Raw genomic sequence first — 19,335 nt, 5'->3', positions numbered from 1 at the left:
AAATATAGATTAAAAAAATACGTCTAGCACTGACGGCGCTAAGCATCTGTTGGCTTGTCTATATTACAAGTGGCACCAGTTTAACTCAAGGTGTTTAACAAAACCTGTTTAAATAATTTTAAAAAAATCAAGGCAAAATCTGTGTTAAGACAAGACTGCAGTTTAGAGAATTGTGAGTTCATGCACAATTAATTGTTCCATAGAATTGAGTTTTAGGATAACCTTTTAGTTCTCCAGCTGTATCAAAGTTCTTTGCAAAGTAGTTCAGGGATTCTGAAGCCAAAAGAGCAGCTCAACTACAGATCGCATCACCTTAGATATTAAAATCTAACACATATGAAGATTGTATAAACTATCACACACTTTAAATGATCAGAAACAGTATTTTGAATGCTGTTTTAGAACAGGGGTTCTCAAACTTCATTGCACCGCGACCCCCTTCTGACAACAAAAATTACTACACGACCCCAGGAAGGGGGATCGAAGCCTGAGCCTGGGGGAAGGCAAAGCCCAAGCTCCACCACCCATGGGGGGGCCAAAGCCAAAGGGCTTCAGTCCCAAGCAGGGGGCCTGTAACCTGAGCCCCAATGCCCAGGGCTGAAGCCCTGAGGCTTCAGCTTTGGCCTCGGGTGGTGGGGTTTGGGCTTCGGCCCCAGCAAGTCTAAGCCAGCCCTGGCAACCCCGTTAAAATGGGGTCGTGACAAACTTTGGGATCCCAACCCACAGTTCGAGAACCGCTGTTTTAAAAAGTTTTTGTAAAAATTAACGAAGTTTCACTTCTTTACTGGTGCCAAGCGTACCTCTACCTGTAATAAAAGATCCATAGCAGGGCTGCGGTTGGCCCAGGTCAGCTGACTCAGGCTCATGGGCTAAAAATAGCTGTGTAGACATTCATGCTCCCCCTCATGGGGTCCCAGAGGCCGGACTCCAGCCCGAGCACCTACACAGCAGTTTTACAGCTACTAAGCCACCCAGTAAGCCCAAGTCAGCAGACACGGGTCAGCTACGGGTGTTTAACTGCAGCATAGACATACTCTCTTGGGGTAACAACTTATTCAAATGCAGTTGCTAATACTGCTATTGGGATTTGAGGTCCATCAATTTCTAAATGATTTACATTTAGAACAAGGAAACTGTTACTAATGCCAACCCACAGCAGATGCTGCCAACTGGCTGATCAAACCCCAGTTGTAGTATTATGAATGGCTTTGAGATTGAGTTATTTGTCTCACAATGGTATAATGTCTATTCCATTTTATACCTGAAGGTTACGGTAACACGTATACTACATCTATGAACATACACGCACTCCAAGTGTATGTGTGCCAGATTATAAATACATACATGCTTTTAAAAATACCTATGCTACACAATAATTAGGCAGAATTAGATTTTTTTTAAACTAATTTCTATGGATAATAAAAAAAGCTTAAAACAAACATCAATTTTTGTTGAAAATTATGCGTTAAGCATTTTTTCCCTATTTTCATCTATTTAAATTTTCACAGTTGTGGGAAATTATGGGGCGACAATTATTTAATGACAGTAGACAGACTCAAAAAGTTAAAGCTTTATAAACATTAAAACACGAAGTGTCACCACATACCAAAATATAAAGTAAATATCCTTAATTCAAACTCTAAAAATTCTCAAGCAATATTTTTCTTACTTTTCCTATCTAAACGTCAATGCTCATCAATGGAAATATTTTTTCATCAGTTTGTATGTGTACACTAAAATTGACATTTACCAATAAAAATCTAATCCTTCCAAACCGAACAATACACTAATGCCACAAAAATCTATTTGTTCCATATAGCCACCTATTGCAAGGTAGAACACACTGAAGACAAAATATAGTTTTATAGAAATATAGTTCCACAATAAAAGTGTAGAGGTTAATAAAGTGAACTATGATGATTTCATATTAGAAGTAGGTGTGCAATTTGGCGCCTGTACCATTCTTTGTAATGAAAGATGCTGGGAACATTAGTTTACAGTAAAATCCAAGAAGCACAGAGTTTAACTTCATATGGGACCCTTTGTTTGTTGTTATTTTTAGGTGCATTAGTACCTGTGCCACCTTCAAACATTTGGCCAAAGCTGAACCATGAATAAAAAAAGCAGAAGATACCTTAATGAAACAAAGACTACTAAACAACCAACAATGTGATCAGCAGAAAGTTGGAGGAGTGAGAAAGACAGGCGTGCTTGGGGGGGGTGAGTGGGGAGGAACATGGGAGGGAAGAGAAAAGGAAATAATTCCTGGTGCTTCACTCCCTGAGTCAGTAGGCGAATATCACGCTGTAGAGCAGCGATACTCAGACTGAGGCTCACGAGCCACAAGAGTCTCCTGAGGCTCTTTGCAGCACATGATATTAAAACACTGATTTAATTAAATTATTAATCAAACTTATTAACCAATCAGGATGCTTTTACTATGTTATTAACCAATGAAGTTTTCAACTTTCACTAAATTGTTAACTTATTTTGCTGTGAGAAAATGTGTATATATAATATAGTACTACAGTGAATGAAACAACAAATTCACGCTACTATGGCTCTTTTGGGTAATGCCGATTGCTAATTGGGCTTCTGAACCATGGAGGTTAAGTATCCCTGCTGTCGAGAATATGCCTCACGTCATTCTAACAGCAATCAGCCCAGCTGATTAAGGAACCCTATTCATTCAAAGGGAAGATTGCTATAATACAGGAAGGAGATTTAAATATTGCTAACAATCACACAGCTGTAACAGTTCTGAGGTGTTCTCCTTGGAGTGAACAGGAACTGCATCTTGCTGTTATCATCTTGTATGACTGGAGGCCATAAGATACTAGGAGATAAGTTGCTAGAGTTAACATGACAATGAACTAAGCTTCACAGAACATTTAGCAGTGCATTATTAATGGGTTTGGCTCTACGTCCTTTGAGTTTACCTACATGGCTGCTTAATGTTGCTTAGTTTTAACTAGGGGCTTGTCTTCACTACGGAGGTAAGTCCACCTAAGTTATGCTACTCTAGCTACATGAACAATGTAACTGGAGTCGACGTAGCTTAGGTCAACTTATCCTGGTGTCTTCACTGCGCTACATCTACAGGAAATGCTCTCCGATCAACTAACCTCAGGCTTGGTCTACACTGGGGGGAGGAGGGGGAGAGGAAATCGATCTCAGTTATGCAACTTCAGCTACGTGACTAATGTACCTGAAGTCAACGTACTTAGATCTACTTACTGCGGTAAGTCAATTGCTGATGCTCCCCCCATCGACTCCGCCTGCGCCTCTCACCCTGGTGGAGTACCGAGTTGATGGGAGAGTGCTCGGCAGTCGATTTATTGCATCTAGACCTGCTGAATCGACACCCACTGCATCGATTGCAGCAATGTTCATCTTCTCGGTAGTAAAGACAAGCCCTAGGATGGGGAAAAAGTCTCTTGCTTTCTTTGCCTATCTTAATTATACTGTTCTGAGTTGGTTTTGTTCAAGTAGAACGCTTACATTAGTACATGTCCTGATTTCTATTATGTAGCCATCTGATGACAGACTTCTCCATTAATACTTTGCCATGGAAGCATGGCTTTGACAATCACCAAAGCTCAATTTAGTTCTAGTTTGGTTTCTGCCTAGTTGAGGGAAATAGTCCTGAGAGTACAGCCTCTGTTCTAAGATATTCTGAGAAGAGCAGAATCTCTCCCTTGGGATTTACCTTGCATGTCCCTGCTGACACAACCAACCTAAAATCTCGTTTTCTTTGTAAGTAGATCTAAGGCCAACTATAGATTCCATTTCAAAGCTATCCTAACCGCACACACCTCCCTTTGTATACTATAACTCAGCAGTAGGTTTGAGGTGGAAAGCATCTCAAATTAAAAATGCTCTACAGACATATAGCTGTACACATACAACAACAAATATTAACATCCAGCAGAGCTTAGCATTAAACACTACAGTAATGCTTAAAAGCCTCCCCACAATCTAAGTTTGATCATTATTTCTCTGGATGACAGACAACTGCACAACTGGCCAGATAACTTCAGACATTTAGCAATAGTCATGTCAGATGCCTGAAAACTAACATTTCCAATTTAAAGCAACAGGCTCCCATGCCAGAAGCATTTTTATTTATTTTTAAAATATAAATATGTACAAACATCCAAGTCAGTACTAGAGAAAACACAGTTTCTCTCCTCCATGCCTGTGTGGTATTAGAAGGGTCTCTGGCTGGATCAACTTCCCAATTTACCACATAATGTCCCCTTTAAAGTATTTTAGAGTGGAAGGATGGGCCAGTGGTTAGTGTCCTAATCAAGAACTCGAGATACCTGGGTTCAATTCCCTGATCCACCACATATTTCCTGTGTGACTTCACGCAAGTCACTTGGGAACTGAACCTCAGTTCCCATCTGTAAAATGGGGATAATAGTATAGAACACTATAGCAGTATTTCACACAGGTGTTGTGAGAACAAACACATGAAAGATTGTGAGGCGCTTAGAGACAGATGAAGTGGGGGCCATGTACATACTTGAAATGGACATAAAAAAAGCCAGCTGACTGACCAGTTAAAGAAACTTAAACCTACCAGCTTCACTGAGATTTATTCACTTCATTGCCAGGAATTATTTAGATGTAAATTTTGCTTGCGCTCAGCACATAGCCATTTATGCCTGCTGTGTAACTGGGAATTCAACAAGATGTCGGTACCTTTGACATGGATTAATGAAACACTACGTATAACCATGACAAATCATTTACATGCTTTGATAATGGGAAAATGTTATCAACTTTTATTACAAACATTTTCCTATGGCTCTGAAATCTTTTTGTCTGATAGTTAACCCTCCACAAAAATCCAGTTTTTTGAGCATCTTCACATAACTGATGGCCACTCTCTTCCTGCAGCTACACTTATTGTTGTTTTACTAAGTGCATTTTTGGATTAGCAAAGAATGCAAAAAAAAAATTAGTACAATGATATGCTTTAGAAAAAACATCGAAATAAACACACGCATTTATTAAATAAAGTTTCATAACCTCGTAAATGGTGAATTTCCTGGGACTAAGTTAAACAGAATAAGTCTTTGTTCACCTTCATTGCCAAGACCTTTTTCAGAGAGCAAAAGAAAGTTTATTCAAAAAATTGGGAAGAGGAGGTTTCGACACATACTATGAATACACAGACTCTACAGAGTAGCACAAAGCTGACATTCAACTCCACGTTTGTTGGCTCCGATTTATAAATGAGTACATTTTCCTCAAATATATTCCAGCTGAGTTGCCTTTGGCCTATCTCAAAGAGGAGTGGGGGTGAGGTGGGGAGCACAGAAAGACACTCTGAAATATTTTCTGTTCACACCCAGTTTTCATATACTCATGATCTAAGCCATTACCAGGATTGATTATTAGTTACATTAAACTTCTAATTAAACAGAAAAAAAGATATTCCAACTAGTAGATATAGCTTTAGATCACAAGACTTCCCTATTTAAATGTCTATGCAGCATCACTAACATCCCAAAATAGTTTATAGTAAGTTTCAGAGTAACAGCCGTGTTAGTCTGTATCCGCAAAAAGAAGAACAGGAGTACTTGTGGCACCTTAGAGACTAGTCCACGAAAGCTTATGCTCTAATAAATTTGTTAGTCTCTAAGGTGCCACAAGTACTCCTGTTCTTCTTTTTTTAGTTTATAGTAAGTGTATGTGGCTTGTGATTTTATTAAAGAAACAATGCTAGTAATTGCTTTCTATGATTATCTGTTTTCTCTACTGATATGTAAGAGATTTACTCATCTAACCGGTATGAATATTAATTGGCATTACCCATATAAATTCCTTCCATGTGAATGATAAAGGACATTCCCCCCATCATCCCCAATATTTAGCTGCTCCACCATTTCACCTTTTAGTATAAGCTATCTATGGGTGAAAGTCTCAAGTAGTATCAATTTGGGGGGAAGATATATCAAATTTATTTTACTAAGCAGTATGCAAGATCAATGCTTTTGTCGGTCCTAGAAGAACAAATTAAGCACACTTGCATGTAAGTAAGTTCTACATTTACATACAGATGTTAAACACATTGATCTGCAGGCAGTCAGGCAATATACTGCTGAGTTGGTATTAGCAAATATTAATATTTACAGTGTTCAAAATCTATCATAAAAAAACAACTACCTCTACAATTCAAAAAGAAAAAAAATCCAAGAAGTCTGCAGTGTTTCATCTTTCTAGTACAAGCTGATCAGCAATAAACCTACTCTGAAGTCTCCACTTCTTCTTAGTACTTGGTTTTAATTATTCCATTCCTCTTTAGGAAAAAGAATTACTTAGTCCTTATGAAGATCAGTATAAAGCCATTCCATGGATTTCATCAGAAATAAGGTGTGTCTTTTCAACAGTCACTAATTCTCGTAACTCTTTATACTTAATTTTATAGGGAACTTCTGTGGTTTCTTCAGTCCTCCCTCCAAAAATGATCCCTGACATCCAAATTCAGTACATGCCATATACAATATACAAACAGAGCATGGGGGCAAACTATATAGTATAGTTTTACATTTACATATAAATGGCAAATTTTGTAAAAAAGCAAACAAAAACAAGTTGATAAGTTACAGGAAATAGAAAGTCATTCTGCATTCACATCTGAATTATGATGAATAGCAAAAAAACCAAACCCCATTTTCTCTAGCAATACAGAAGCATATATTTGACAGAAAATGTTTATTGTGCAACTAAAGACTTCCAATTTGGAACAAGAGTCCTACCTTTTGCGCATCTCCTGTGAAATAGGCTATGGCCAAGGTGGGAAGAATCATAAACAGTGCATTGTAATAAAGCAGACCATACTTTCCCAGCTCCTAGGAACAGGAAATAGTTGCGTATTTAGGTTGGCTCCACAAAACAGACACATAAAACCTTATACATAAAGCTACACAAAACCAGGTCTCATCAGTGAATGAATCTGGTATTCCTGCATACTTAGAAGTGAAACATGGACATTTTAAATATTATGAAATAAACCTGTCTTGCATATGATACTTTTAGAACCACTGGGCGAATTCTGTGCTTGGATGTTCTTTCAGAGACCCATAAAGGCATTGCTGAAATATTAACAACCATCAATATTCGGGTCTTAAAAACTCATGCACACTTTCAGGGACACAGCCATGTTTCATTTCAGGTAGAGAAAGCAATTTGGTTTGGAATTCACAGAGAAGACAGAGAGGTCAGGTGTTCATCAGATATGAGCAGTGCCGGGGCACCCTCTAAGTAAATGACCTCCATGGGCCCCACAACCAACCACGGATGTAGACAGAGCCAAAATGTGTTGGACCTGAAGAAGAGCTCTGTGTACCCAAAAGCCTGTCTCTCCCCCCAACAGAAATTGGTCAAATAAAAGATATTATCTCACCCATTTGTCTCTCTTGGACACCTGAAGCAGGAATCATGACTGAGCCCTCATTCTGGTTGAGTTTTCTGCATCATTATGGTTTGGCCCTGTTTACACCAGCAGCCAAAGCATTCAATAATAATTTTCTGAGAGAGTAGGCAAGGTGCATTGTTGGCAGAGTTTTGACATGAGGTATCTCAAACACAGACCTATTCCCAATATAGACAGAAAGAAGAGTGTACCTCCAGCAGGCTTGATGGAGCAGTGTTTATCAGACTTGTAAAATTCTCCCTTATATTTTGTTCATTAGGCAATACTTTTACCTAGTTTGACTTCCATCCAGTAGGTTTGGAAACCTGGTTATAGTTATCATTAATCAAATGGAAGTGTCTTCACTGTCAAACAGATTGCAGCTATGCCCTGCAGCACTTTAAGATTGCAGGATATGTTAATAATGCTAAAATAGTTTATGACAGCATGCAGAAGAACAGATACACCCATACCTAGCTCAATAGTTTGCATGATATTTTGTCATTTCCCATAGCAGCAGACTGGTGACATAAGCCACCTTATTCACACACAAGATGCCTTCTCCTACGCTCAAAATATTCTATGCTACACAAAAACATGTAACTTCATCACAGGAAGCAAAAGGAGAAGACAACGACTAAGTAAAGCATTTTAAGGAATAGACTCAACATTCACAATAAATATAATCAAGAAAATGCTTCATATCACAGGCAACAGATGCCACAAAAATTATTTACAGTGGCTTGTACCTGTATCTTCCTGGCTACATTAATAGAAATGGAGTTCACTAGCAATGTAAAGGTTTGTCCTCCAACTTGTAGTTAAAAGTTACACCTAGCCCTCACACTGTATGTTGTGAACATCTGATAAGCTCATCCTTGTACTTTCAGGGTAGCCTAAACAATCAGTTTCTCTCTCTCAGATGTTGAACTACTCGGAACTTGGCAATACTGCTGAGACTCTAACTGAATACAGCACATTTATGTTTAGTGTTTATAAGGAGATGAACAGGGATTCCCAATTGCCCCAAAGTACACTATAGAGCATCCCTCAGCCTCTGTTAAAAAATTACACAGTTGCAACAATAAGGACAGAAGTTCATTTCCAGCTCTGTCTAGAGAAAAAAGGGTAGAATAGGCTGACATATCAGCTCTCCCTGCCTTTGAAAGCAGTGGGAGGGAGGATGTGGTCAGTTCACTGTCTAGTGAAGAACCAGGTTTTTAATTCTTTTAAATGACCCTGACTTTGTAGCTAAATAGCCAAATCTATTATTTCACCCAGATACAAATAAATATAGCTCCAATAACAGTGAATTGGTTATGCTAACAATTTGATAAAACTGAATTTACAGCTTATTTCAAAATACATGCATCTGTATTTGCAAATAAAACAGAAGTGTCAAGTTAAGATTCAGAAAAAATATTGTTCAGGACAAACACAAGAATAAGGAGCTACAAAAGTTCTACTTTAAATAATAGTGACAAGATGTGATGAGTTCAGTGACAGAGCACAATACCTGGGGAAATAAACAGTTCATCCAAACACCATATAACCAGATGCAGAATACACTCACATTTTCAGTCTCCAACAATTAGCTTTCTATTCATTAACCCATAATGTTCAAAATTTTAAAAGTGGCAGTGTTGTAGATTAGCTGTTACTTTGCAACACAATAATGTCATTCTTAAAGTGAAAATTGAAGTCAGCCTACCTTTGAATCCAGTTTCTGTTTTACATATGCACCATTTGCAGCTGTCAAGACATCATTAATCAGGATAAAAATATATCCTTCTAGATCAAATGCCAAGTCAGCACTGGAGGGGGAAATTAAAAATTTAAATTGCTCAGAGTGTAACATTAATAAAACTCCTCCATGTTATATTTTGTCTGATAAGTTCCATGTAGAAAAGGCATTTCCAGTGAGCTTACCTGGCAGGCTAGCTGCATTTGAGGCACTGAGCTAAGACTCAATATAATAAATGCTGTATTCAGTACCACTAATTGTACAAACTAAGGCCCCAATCCCATAAATGCCACAAATGTTTACACATGCTTAACTTTACTAGCATGAGCTTGAAATCAGTGGAACTACTCCTGATAGTAAAGTCCAGCACATACATAAGCATTTGAGGATGGGGGCTTTAGTCTGGGACTGGAAGCCATTTTCTCCAGTTCTGGACTTTTTTTTTTTTTTTTTTTTGAATGAAAACATACAAACATTAGGCCATTAACTACAAGTTATGCTTTTAAGTTTAGAAGTTTCTAGCTGATCTATCTATTGCAGAGCATGCCGACAGGATTTCATCATTTAAGTGCTACCGTTAAATTATTACAGTTTATGAATTCTAATTAACTTTGTAAACTAACCAGCATACTCTGTACAAGCCATTTAAAAAGACAAATAATATAAACTGTAAGAAGCTGTGTAATATAAAGCGGAAGGGACAAAAGCTTGAAGTCTTACCTAGCAGCTACAAATGCACCAATTATCATTGCAAACACTGTCATCTGAATGCCCCAAGAAAATTTCTTCCTGGGGAAAAAAAAAAAAAAGAAAAAAAAAAGATACAAGAACCTTACTATCACTCATAATCACAGTTCAATTTTGACATCACAGTGCCATTTCTAGTACTAAGGGGAAAGCATTTGCTCTGGTCACAATTCAGACTTCCTGGTGCAGAATCAACATATAAGGAGCAAAGATCAGAAATTCTGGAAGAGCAGAATACTTATGATTTTTTAATTAGGACTGATGGGCTGTAACACTTTAGTAAGTGCTATCTGAGCCCACTATAGTTAAAGATTTCAGCTTGGCATTGCAGAACTAGCCCCAATATTAGAGAACCTGAACATCCATTTGTGAGCTATTATCACTGTGGACCAGAAAATGCCATAATGCTGTGGTGACTAGCCACTAACACCGACTAGCCTGTGAATAGGAGACATTCCGGGGGGGGGAAGGGGACGGGACATCAATAATACACAGAGTGGGTTACCCTCGTACGATGTGGTGTAAGTCACTTTGGGATAGCCTCCTACCCAAAGAATTACAGGGTAGGAAGACTGACAAACCTACCTATACACACGGAGTTAATGATCTTGCTTACACGGCAAGTGAACAGTGCTAAAATCCAGCTACATCAAGACAAGTAATCTAGAGACTTGACCTCATCCAAGACTGCCAAAATACAGTACACTCCCATTGTAGGGAATTAACTGTGTGTTAACCATCTGGCATATGGACATAATCCTCATGTAGAGTCAGCCTAGTGACAAACATGATAGAGATGCAGCGTAGAAAGTGCCTTATTAGTATAAGAATCTTAACATTTTCCTCCCTTAGCGATGTAGTTAAATATATAAACTTAATGCATTAGATTTTTTCCCTTTGATAAAAACACGAAGGTGAAGGACCCATTTAGCATAAGATTATTTTATTAGAAAGAGAATTATGTATTATCAGTGCTCTCTCTCTTCCGTGCCCCCATGTTTCTAAAGCCCAATTTATGGCCAACTAAATCTGACTGCACAAATCCTCTACACGCAAAGGCTTATTTAAAATGTTACAACCACTTTAACAATCTTAAAAATGATATGAATAAAAGATTGATAGTTTTGGAAATAACTCACTTGAGTAAAATTCCTTCAGCAAACATTGTAAACAGAATAGAAAACCTTCTCAGAACCGTGAACATTGGCAAGCTACAAAAGAAAAAAATAAGATTAAACATGGGGGGGAAAAATTATAAAACTCCACAGACATGTTACACCCCAAGCTCATCCCCACAGTGATACTTTGAATCAACACCAAGTTACTTTATAGGAACTAAGATAAAGTTTAAAATCATAGCTATACAAAACTACCACAACAGTAAGGATTCCATGGCATCCCTCCTGGAAATCATTAATTTGATAGCCAAAAGGTACTACTTACACCTGTCAAGAACTTTTCACAGGAGAAAGTCTCCATCTCCTACCAGCTGGATATAGAGCATGTTACTTCCACAGATTAACAATAATTTGATTTTGTAGGGCTATTTTCAAGCTCAAATCTATGAAATCCAGAGTAACAAATGAAGGTTGATTACATTTATTACCAAATGTATCTATTTATCTTAAGGCATCACACAGTTCAAGTTGTATTATAATGAAAAAAGTGTTCCATAAATAGATGTGTAGCTGATTGTGGGGTTCTTTCCCACTTTCCCTCAAAATAATGTCTCTTCAAATGAGACAAGTCATACCATTTTCTCCCTTCTCCTACCCCACCCTTCGCCCCAGCAGTTCGAAAGGCCAGCATCTTTTAGTACAGTTTCTCCCCACTCCTTTCCTTCCGCCTCCCCAGATGCTGTTCAAGCGTAAGAATAGAGACTCCTCTAAGATCATAGGAATAAGCTTCATTGGAGACACTGACAGATCACTAAATGCCAGTCAGGAGAGTGTCATCTTGTGATTTATGACTCTTTTAAAAAAAAAAAAAAAAAAAAAAAAAAACCCACACTTGCACATTCCAAGACCAAGAAAGAGACCTTGATTACTAGTTGCCAGATAATAGTTATAACCCTCATTCCCTACATTGCCACAAATCAAGCCCATGGTGATATTAAAGATCAGCTTCACCTTTATGTACAATCATAACACATTATAACCTCACTAAATAATAAAAGTTATCCGTACTTCAGTTTCTTTGTGCTGAAGAGTCCTGTGATTTGGTTCCCAAAATATAGAAGAGGTAGTGGAAATGTCTAGAAAATTATAAGAGGGACAACACTCAATAAAAAATTAGACAGCTAGAAAACTACCCATTCACATAGTAACATGATCAGAGTTCTTCAATCCTGAAATGCTTAGTTCTCACATGCACATTCAAACCTTAGATAATATAATAAAGCATCGACTCTATAACAACAGCTTTCAATTAGGGAATCATCTCAATATGGAGACAAGCAAAAACATTTGTGCAGCCTACTTTAAAACATGAGTTACAACACACAGACTTTTGAAAAATGCATATATCTTAAGCAACAGTTTGTGAAACATCAACCGAACATCTTTGGTTGCATATAGATACGGTCTTTAAAATTAATGGCAACATAAATTTGGAGAAAGGTACATACATGAGAACACAAAAATAAACACAGAGTACAACAACTGCTTTACATAGCAGAATTCTGTGCCGGATTGCATAATGTAATAAGGCAGAAACCATGTTATATTTGATGAATAAAGTATTTTAAAATGGTATATTTTTAAATAAAAAGCATTCTTTCATTCAAGTCTAGCTAACAGCACTAGATGTTACTGAACTTTTTAAAGAATATGCACATTTTAAAGTGTTTATACCTTAAAAGGATAGTAAGAACTGTATTTTACATTAGACACTATGAGGGAAAAATGTTTTACCTTTCGAGGTATATTTCTGTCAAAGTCTGGAAACTTCACCACCCTGAGCGCCTTTCCCACCCAAAGCACAGTCACCGTGGCCAGCATCTATAAGACGAGCACAAAACACTCACTGTTCCATCCCGACAACCCTTCCCATGCACTACTAGAAACATGTAATATTCAGGAATCCAACTAACCTGGCCTAGTCCAACACATAGTGAGGAGGGAAATCTATAGAAAAAAAAAATACAAAAGTCAGCAAAGTCAACATTGTACTTTCAGTCAATCAGATTCTAGAGAGAGAAACACCACATGAAAATACAATCTGCCCCCTGTCAAAGTCTGCTCTTTAGCTAAGCCTTTTAATATTTGCCTTAAAGCATTTCCTGGCCAAAGCTTAAAAAAGCTGGCTGTACCGCCTGAGCTACGGCAGACAACACCCATGACCCTACAGCTTTGGGATGCTAACGGTTTGTTCTCCCCTGGCTCACGTTCTCGGTGACTCTAAACACTTCCCTGCAGGCAGTGAACCTGCACCCCAGCCTGCTCCACGCCAGGGGAACCCCCCAGCGATTAGCTAGCGAGCTCATCCAAACCTTCCTACACCCTGATGCAGCAAGTGCCAAGCAAGAGTCACAACCTGTAGCTTAGCTGGGGGCCGGGATCAGAACAGTGGCTCCAAGCACAGCCACTCTCTGCAGCCGGGGGCGAACCCCCCGCACCTCCGTGCCCGCAGCTGGGGAAAGCGGGGGGGAGGCGGGCGAACCCCTGTGATAGCAGCCGGGGAAGGCGGGGGGGGGGGGACGCCCCAGCCAGTGCCCGCCCGACTGGGCTACTCATGGGGCTCCAGCTGATGCCCCCTGCCCCGCTCGGTGCTGTGACCGAGCAGCTCCCCCGCGCGGAGGATCCCCTCCCTGGGCCCGGAGGAGGAGGCGGCGGCGGCGGGGGAAGCTCTGCTCCGGGCCCCGCCGCACGAGTTAATGTGCAACCAGCCCCCGCTCCCCCAGCCCGCGCGCCGACCTTTGCCCGGAGCGCAGCGCAGCGCCGCGCGGGCGGGCGGCCCGGCTCACCCGTAGCTGGTGAGGACGCTCTTGTTCACCACCACGATGAGGAAGGAGCTGAACCCGTAGAGCGCCGCCGCCAGCAGCTTGAGGCAGACGCTGAGGCTCGGGGCCGCCATGCCCGGCTCCTCATCTCCGCCAGCGGGGGCTTCTCGCAGCGCCCCGGCTGCCTGGCGTCTGCGCGCGGCGGCCGACATGGCTGCAGGGGCACGTCAGACGGGCGGGGGCGGCGCCGGGCGCGGAGCCCAAAGGGGCGGCACTGCGGCCGGTTGCGCCCGCCCGGGGGAGGCAGCGCAGGGGCTGGGGCTGCGTAGGGTGACCAGATGTCCCGATTTTATAGGGACAGTCCCAATATTTGGGGCTTTGTCTTATATAGGCTCCTATTACCCCCCACCCCCTGTCCTGATTTTTCACACTTGCTGTCTGGTCACCCTAGGGCTGCGTGATGCTCGGCCAGGGGGGCAGAGCTCGCGGGGTTGGCCCGGGGCCGCGGGACTTCGGGCCGTCACCAAATCCAGCCCTCGCGCTGGGGCAGGAGCAAGTCAACCGAGAATTGTCTCCCATAGGCATGTCCCCGACTTGTTCTTATAAATCATCCCTGGTCCTGCGTCCACACATTTTCCCTTGCCAGGCGAGCCCCCTGCCACACTGTTCTCTAGGGCTCCCTTGCTGCAGATTAAGCGCAGTAATTTTTGTCTGATCTTCACTGGCTTTGGGGGGACAATTGATCAAATACCTCCAAGGCTCTTGTAAAGAGGACGGTGAAGACTGTTAGCGGGTTCTGCCTCACTCTTCTTTTCCCAAGATGAAACAGGCCCGGTTTTTGTTAACCTTTCCTCAGAGGTCAAGTTTTCTCAACCTTGTACTATTTTTGTTGCTCTCCTCTGGACTCTTTCTGGTTTGTTCACATCTTTCCTAAAGTGGGGTGCGCAGAACTGGACCCAGTCTTCCAGCTGAGGCCTTAGTCGAGCCATGTAGAGCAGGATCATTACCTTCTCTGTCTTACACAGGACACATCTCTGTTAATACATCCCACAAGGATATTAGCCTTTTTTTGCAACTCATTCAATTTGTGCTCCTCTATAACCCCCAGATTCTTTTCAGCAGAACGCACGCCTACTCCATGATTCCCCATTTTGTAGTTGTGCATTTCATTTTTGCTTCCTAAGTGAAGTATTTATTGTGATGGTTTGCCTCCCACTTAGGATGCCACCTGATGTGCTGAGATAACACTGAGCCTGTCTCTTATGCCAGCCTGGGTACCCTTTTTACCTGTCTTGCTGAGCTAAGCAATTCTATTAAGCCTCCTCCAGCACACACACACACAAGCAGGGCCATGCCAAACTGCAGAATGAAACAGACACAGATCAGTTCTGGGAAGGCTCAGTTTAAGGGATTTGTTCACAGCACTCAGGTGTCCACCTCCCTAGGGGTGGAGACCCAAAGATGTATTATGAAATCTGTCTCGTCCCTCAGTGTGTAGGAAGGTATGCACAATCTCTTATTCCCCCCCTCCCCCAATTGTGAATTGCACAAACTGGGTTATATTATAAACAAGAAATCAGTTTATTAACTACAAAAGGTGAATTTAAGTGAATATAAGAGATAACTGACAGAACAAAGCAGATGGAGCAAATAACATAAAATAATCATAGAATATCAGGGTTGGAAGGGACCTCAGGAGATCATCTACTCCAACCCCCTGCTCAAAGCAGGACCAATCCCCAGACAGATTTTTACCCTAGTTCCCTAAATGGCCCCCTCAAGGATTGAACAACTCTGGGTTTAGCAGGCCAATGCTCAAACCACTGAGCTATCCCCCAAAATGTAATTTCTCACCCTAGATATTGTCACAGGTAGATTACAGAAAGTCTTGAAAGGCAACTGCACTGGCCCGCAGCTGGAGATTTCAGATATTTCCACTCACAGACTGGATGCCCTCCCAGCCTGGCTTCAACCCTTCTTCCCTCAGTCCAGTTCTTGCTTCCAGGTGTTTTTCAGTGTCTTTTTGGGTGGGAAGGCAGAGGAGAACCTCGACGATGTCACTGCCCTGCCTTATATAGCTCTTGTGTATGGCGGGAACCCTTTGTCTCCCAGTGGAAGAACGCTGGCATTCTAAGGGGTGGGTCCAGTCCCAGGTGACTCAGACCCATGTCTCTGCAGAGCTGTGGCAGCCATTACTCGTAGGCTGTCTGGAGCATCCACAGGAAGACGAAGCTCTTTTACAGTCCACTGTCTCTGCTAATGGCCCATTAGCCCTGTCTGGCTTTTCCGTTGTTGTACTTGAAAGGCTGGTTGGGGGTGACGCCCAAAGTAACACATTTGAAATACAGATACATAATTAATATTCCTAACTTCAGATACAGAAATGATACATGCATACAAATTGGATAATCACATTCAGTAAATCATAACCTTTCCAATGATATCTTACATGAGCCATCTTGCATAAAGTATATCTCAGTTATGTCATTCATATTATAAGCATATTTTCATTAAAAATATGGAGTGAAACATCACACTTATGTTCACTGAATTTCATCTTGTTGAATGCAGACCATTTCTCCAATTTGTCAAGATCATTTTAAATTCTAATCATGTCCAACACAATGCATGCAACCCCTCCCAGCTTGGTGTCATCTGCAAATTTTATAACCATATTCTCTCCTCCACTACTATCCAAGTCATTAATCATTTTGATTAGTACCAGACCCAGGACTGATGCCTGTGGGACTCCACTAGATGAGCCCTCCAGTTTGACAGCAAACAACTGATAAGTACTCTTTGAGTAGTGTCTTTCAGCAGTTGTGCACTAACCTTATAGTAAATTCATCTAGTCCATATTTCCCTAGTTATAAGAATGTCATGATGGACTGTGTCAAGAGCCTTATTCAAATTGAGATATATCACATCTACTTCTTCTCCCTATCCACTAGGCCAGTAACCCTGACAAAGAAGGAAATTGGGTTGGTTTGGCATGATTTGTTCTTGACAAATCTTTTATGGCTATTTCCTATAATGCTATGTCCTGTAGGTATTTACAAATTGATTGTTTAATAATTTGTTCCAGTATCTTTCTATGTATCAAAGTTAATCTGACTGGTCTATAATTCCAATGGTCCTCTTTATTCCTCTTTTTAATGAAAAGTACTATATTTGCCCTTCTGCAGTCCTCTGGGACCTCACCCGTCCTCTGTGAGTTCTCAAATATAATCACTAATGGTTCTGAGATTGCTTCAGAGCATCATAATTTGAAGTTAATCAGGCCCTGCTTTCTTGAATACATCACATTTATCTAAATATTCTTTCACCTCTTCTTTCTCTATTTTGCCTTGCATTCTTTCCCCCTAATTGTTAGTATCAATTGTGTTAAGCTTCTGGTCATTGTTAACCTTTTTAATGAAGACTGAAGCAAAATAGAAGACAATCTCATGGGGGAAAAAGGTGTGCAGGACAGCTGGCAGTTTCTCAAGGAGACAATACTAAAGGCACAACTGCAAACTATTCCGAAGTGAAGGATAAATAGGGAGGATAGTAAGAGGCCAATATGGCTCCATCAGGAGCTCTTTAATGACCTGGAAATTAAAAAGGAATCCTATAAAAAGTAGAAACATGGACAAATTGCTAATGAGGAGTACAGAACAACACAAAAATGTAGGGGCAAAACCAAACAGGCTAATGCACTAAATGAGTTACACCTAGCAAGGGACATAAAAAATAATAATAAGAGGTTCTTTAAATACATTAGGAGCAGCAGAAAGACAATGGAAAGTGTAGTTCCGCTACCTAGCAGGGAAAGAGAGCTAATAACTAATGACATCAAGAAGGCTGATGGACTAATGCTTCCAGTTCTTCCTGTTTATTCCCCATATTCCTTGCATTTGTGTATAAACATCGAAGATGTTAAACAGATTCCCCCACTGATTTCCCTCTGTTTGCTCCTATGACCCCATTGTAATTTTCCACGTCCCCCTCAATATCTAGCTCTCTGTTAAGGTCACTTCTTTTTATACTCACCTGCCCCCTTTGAACCTAGTTTAAAGCCCTGCTCACTAGGTTGGCAAGCCGGTGCACAAAGATGCTCTTTTCCTCTGTAGTCAGGTGGACCCCATCTCTCCCAGCAGACCTTCTTCCTGGAATAGCAGCCTGTGATCAAGGAAGCCAAAGCCCACACATTGATATAATCTGTGCAGCCATGCATTCATCTCGAGGGTAAAGGACCAGGCAGGGCCATGCACATCCTAAACTGGGAGGATGACTAAGATCAGAACCTACACTCCTGACCCTGGAGTCACTGCTGATCTGCTCAGGGTCATACCTGGATGAGCAGCATGGGGGAGTGGTCAGAGGGATGGATGAACCTCGGTAAACTGTGTAACATTTCAGATGCAGGCTCCAGGCAGGCAGCACACCTCCCAGGACACTATGTCAGGTCAGCAGATGGATGGCTCCATCCCCCTCAGAAGGGAGTCCCTGACCACCAGCATCCTACACCTCCTCCTGTTGGGTGCAATGGCCATGAGCCTCCCAGCTTTTGGGGCGAATGACTCCTCCTCCTCAGCCACTGGGGTCTGTTCCTCATCTCCTGTTGCCAGTACAGCATAATAGTTCTTCATCTCAATGCATGGGGGGATCTGGGTGGAGAGTGGAGCACTATCTATTGCCCGAGGTGGCCAGCAGCTAGTCTCCTCCCCAGCAAGCAGCCATTCTCCTTCTTACGCTGGTGCTACTGTAGTCATCTGTATTCAGCTAGCATCCTCCATCCCAAATGTTTCCATGTGCAGCCTGTCCCGTCAATGAAGTCCTTGTGCTCCTAGATTAAATGCCAGTGAGCCTCTCCTCCTGCAGCTCTTACCTGCTCCCTGAGGGATTCCACCAACAGACATCTCTCACACCGAGTGGTTCCCCCTGCCTGGCTTTAATCAGCAGGGACATGCAGGCCACATTCCTAGCAAGTCGAGACCAGGGCCTGGATGGAAGCCTCCAGGGTCAGGATGCCTCTCTGGCAGAGGGCCCCACAGGTGCAGGCAGAGGAAGAGCTGGCAGTGATGTTGGCAACACACCATTTTCGTCCCATTGTAGAGTACCTGCAAATTAAGGAAAACACCACACAATTTATATCCCTGCTTTCCTCAGCTGGCTAATTCCCTTAGTATCCCAGCTGCCTTTGCCTTACCAACCACGGCCCTACAAACAGTTGGAATCTGCCTCTAATCACTGGCCTATCCAATCAAAACTGCTCTTCTCTCACTTCAAAGAGGCCTGCTAGAAGCAGGTGATAACTCATCTAACTGCAAGGCAACCAAGTCTAAATTTCAAAACACAGCAACGAGCCCAGTCCTATCAAATTCAATAGCAAGTTCCCAGCACCGGAAATGCTCCTCTTTCACTCCCCAAAGTTAATCAATAACAATAAGACAGAAAGAAGAACAGGAGTACTTGTGGCACCTTAGAGACTAACAA

The 19,335-nt window shown here is 41.5% G+C and overlaps 1 protein-coding gene across 1 annotated transcript in view; it reads right to left on the bottom strand.

Moving 5' to 3' along the window:
* Positions 1-14,069, bottom strand: part of SLC35D1 (solute carrier family 35 member D1) — a 34,883-nt gene extending 20,814 nt beyond the window's left edge. Inside the window, exons 1-8 of the mRNA XM_054037204.1 lie at positions 13,882-14,069; positions 13,009-13,042; positions 12,830-12,916; positions 12,104-12,171; positions 11,057-11,128; positions 9,891-9,959; positions 9,138-9,240; positions 6,771-6,863 (exon numbers count right to left, since the gene is read on the bottom strand). Coding sequence (XP_053893179.1) covers positions 6,771-6,863; positions 9,138-9,240; positions 9,891-9,959; positions 11,057-11,128; positions 12,104-12,171; positions 12,830-12,916; positions 13,009-13,042; positions 13,882-14,069 — 714 coding nt within the window. The remainder of the gene's footprint in view (positions 1-6,770; positions 6,864-9,137; positions 9,241-9,890; positions 9,960-11,056; positions 11,129-12,103; positions 12,172-12,829; positions 12,917-13,008; positions 13,043-13,881) is intronic.
* Positions 14,070-19,335: the final 5,266 nt, after the last annotated feature.

This window comes from Malaclemys terrapin, chromosome 8, assembly GCF_027887155.1.
Source record: "Malaclemys terrapin pileata isolate rMalTer1 chromosome 8, rMalTer1.hap1, whole genome shotgun sequence".
NCBI classification, from domain to species: Eukaryota; Metazoa; Chordata; order Testudines; family Emydidae; genus Malaclemys; species Malaclemys terrapin.
Note: the sequence above shows the minus strand (reverse complement) of the source record. Positions and strands in the feature narration are given on the sequence as shown.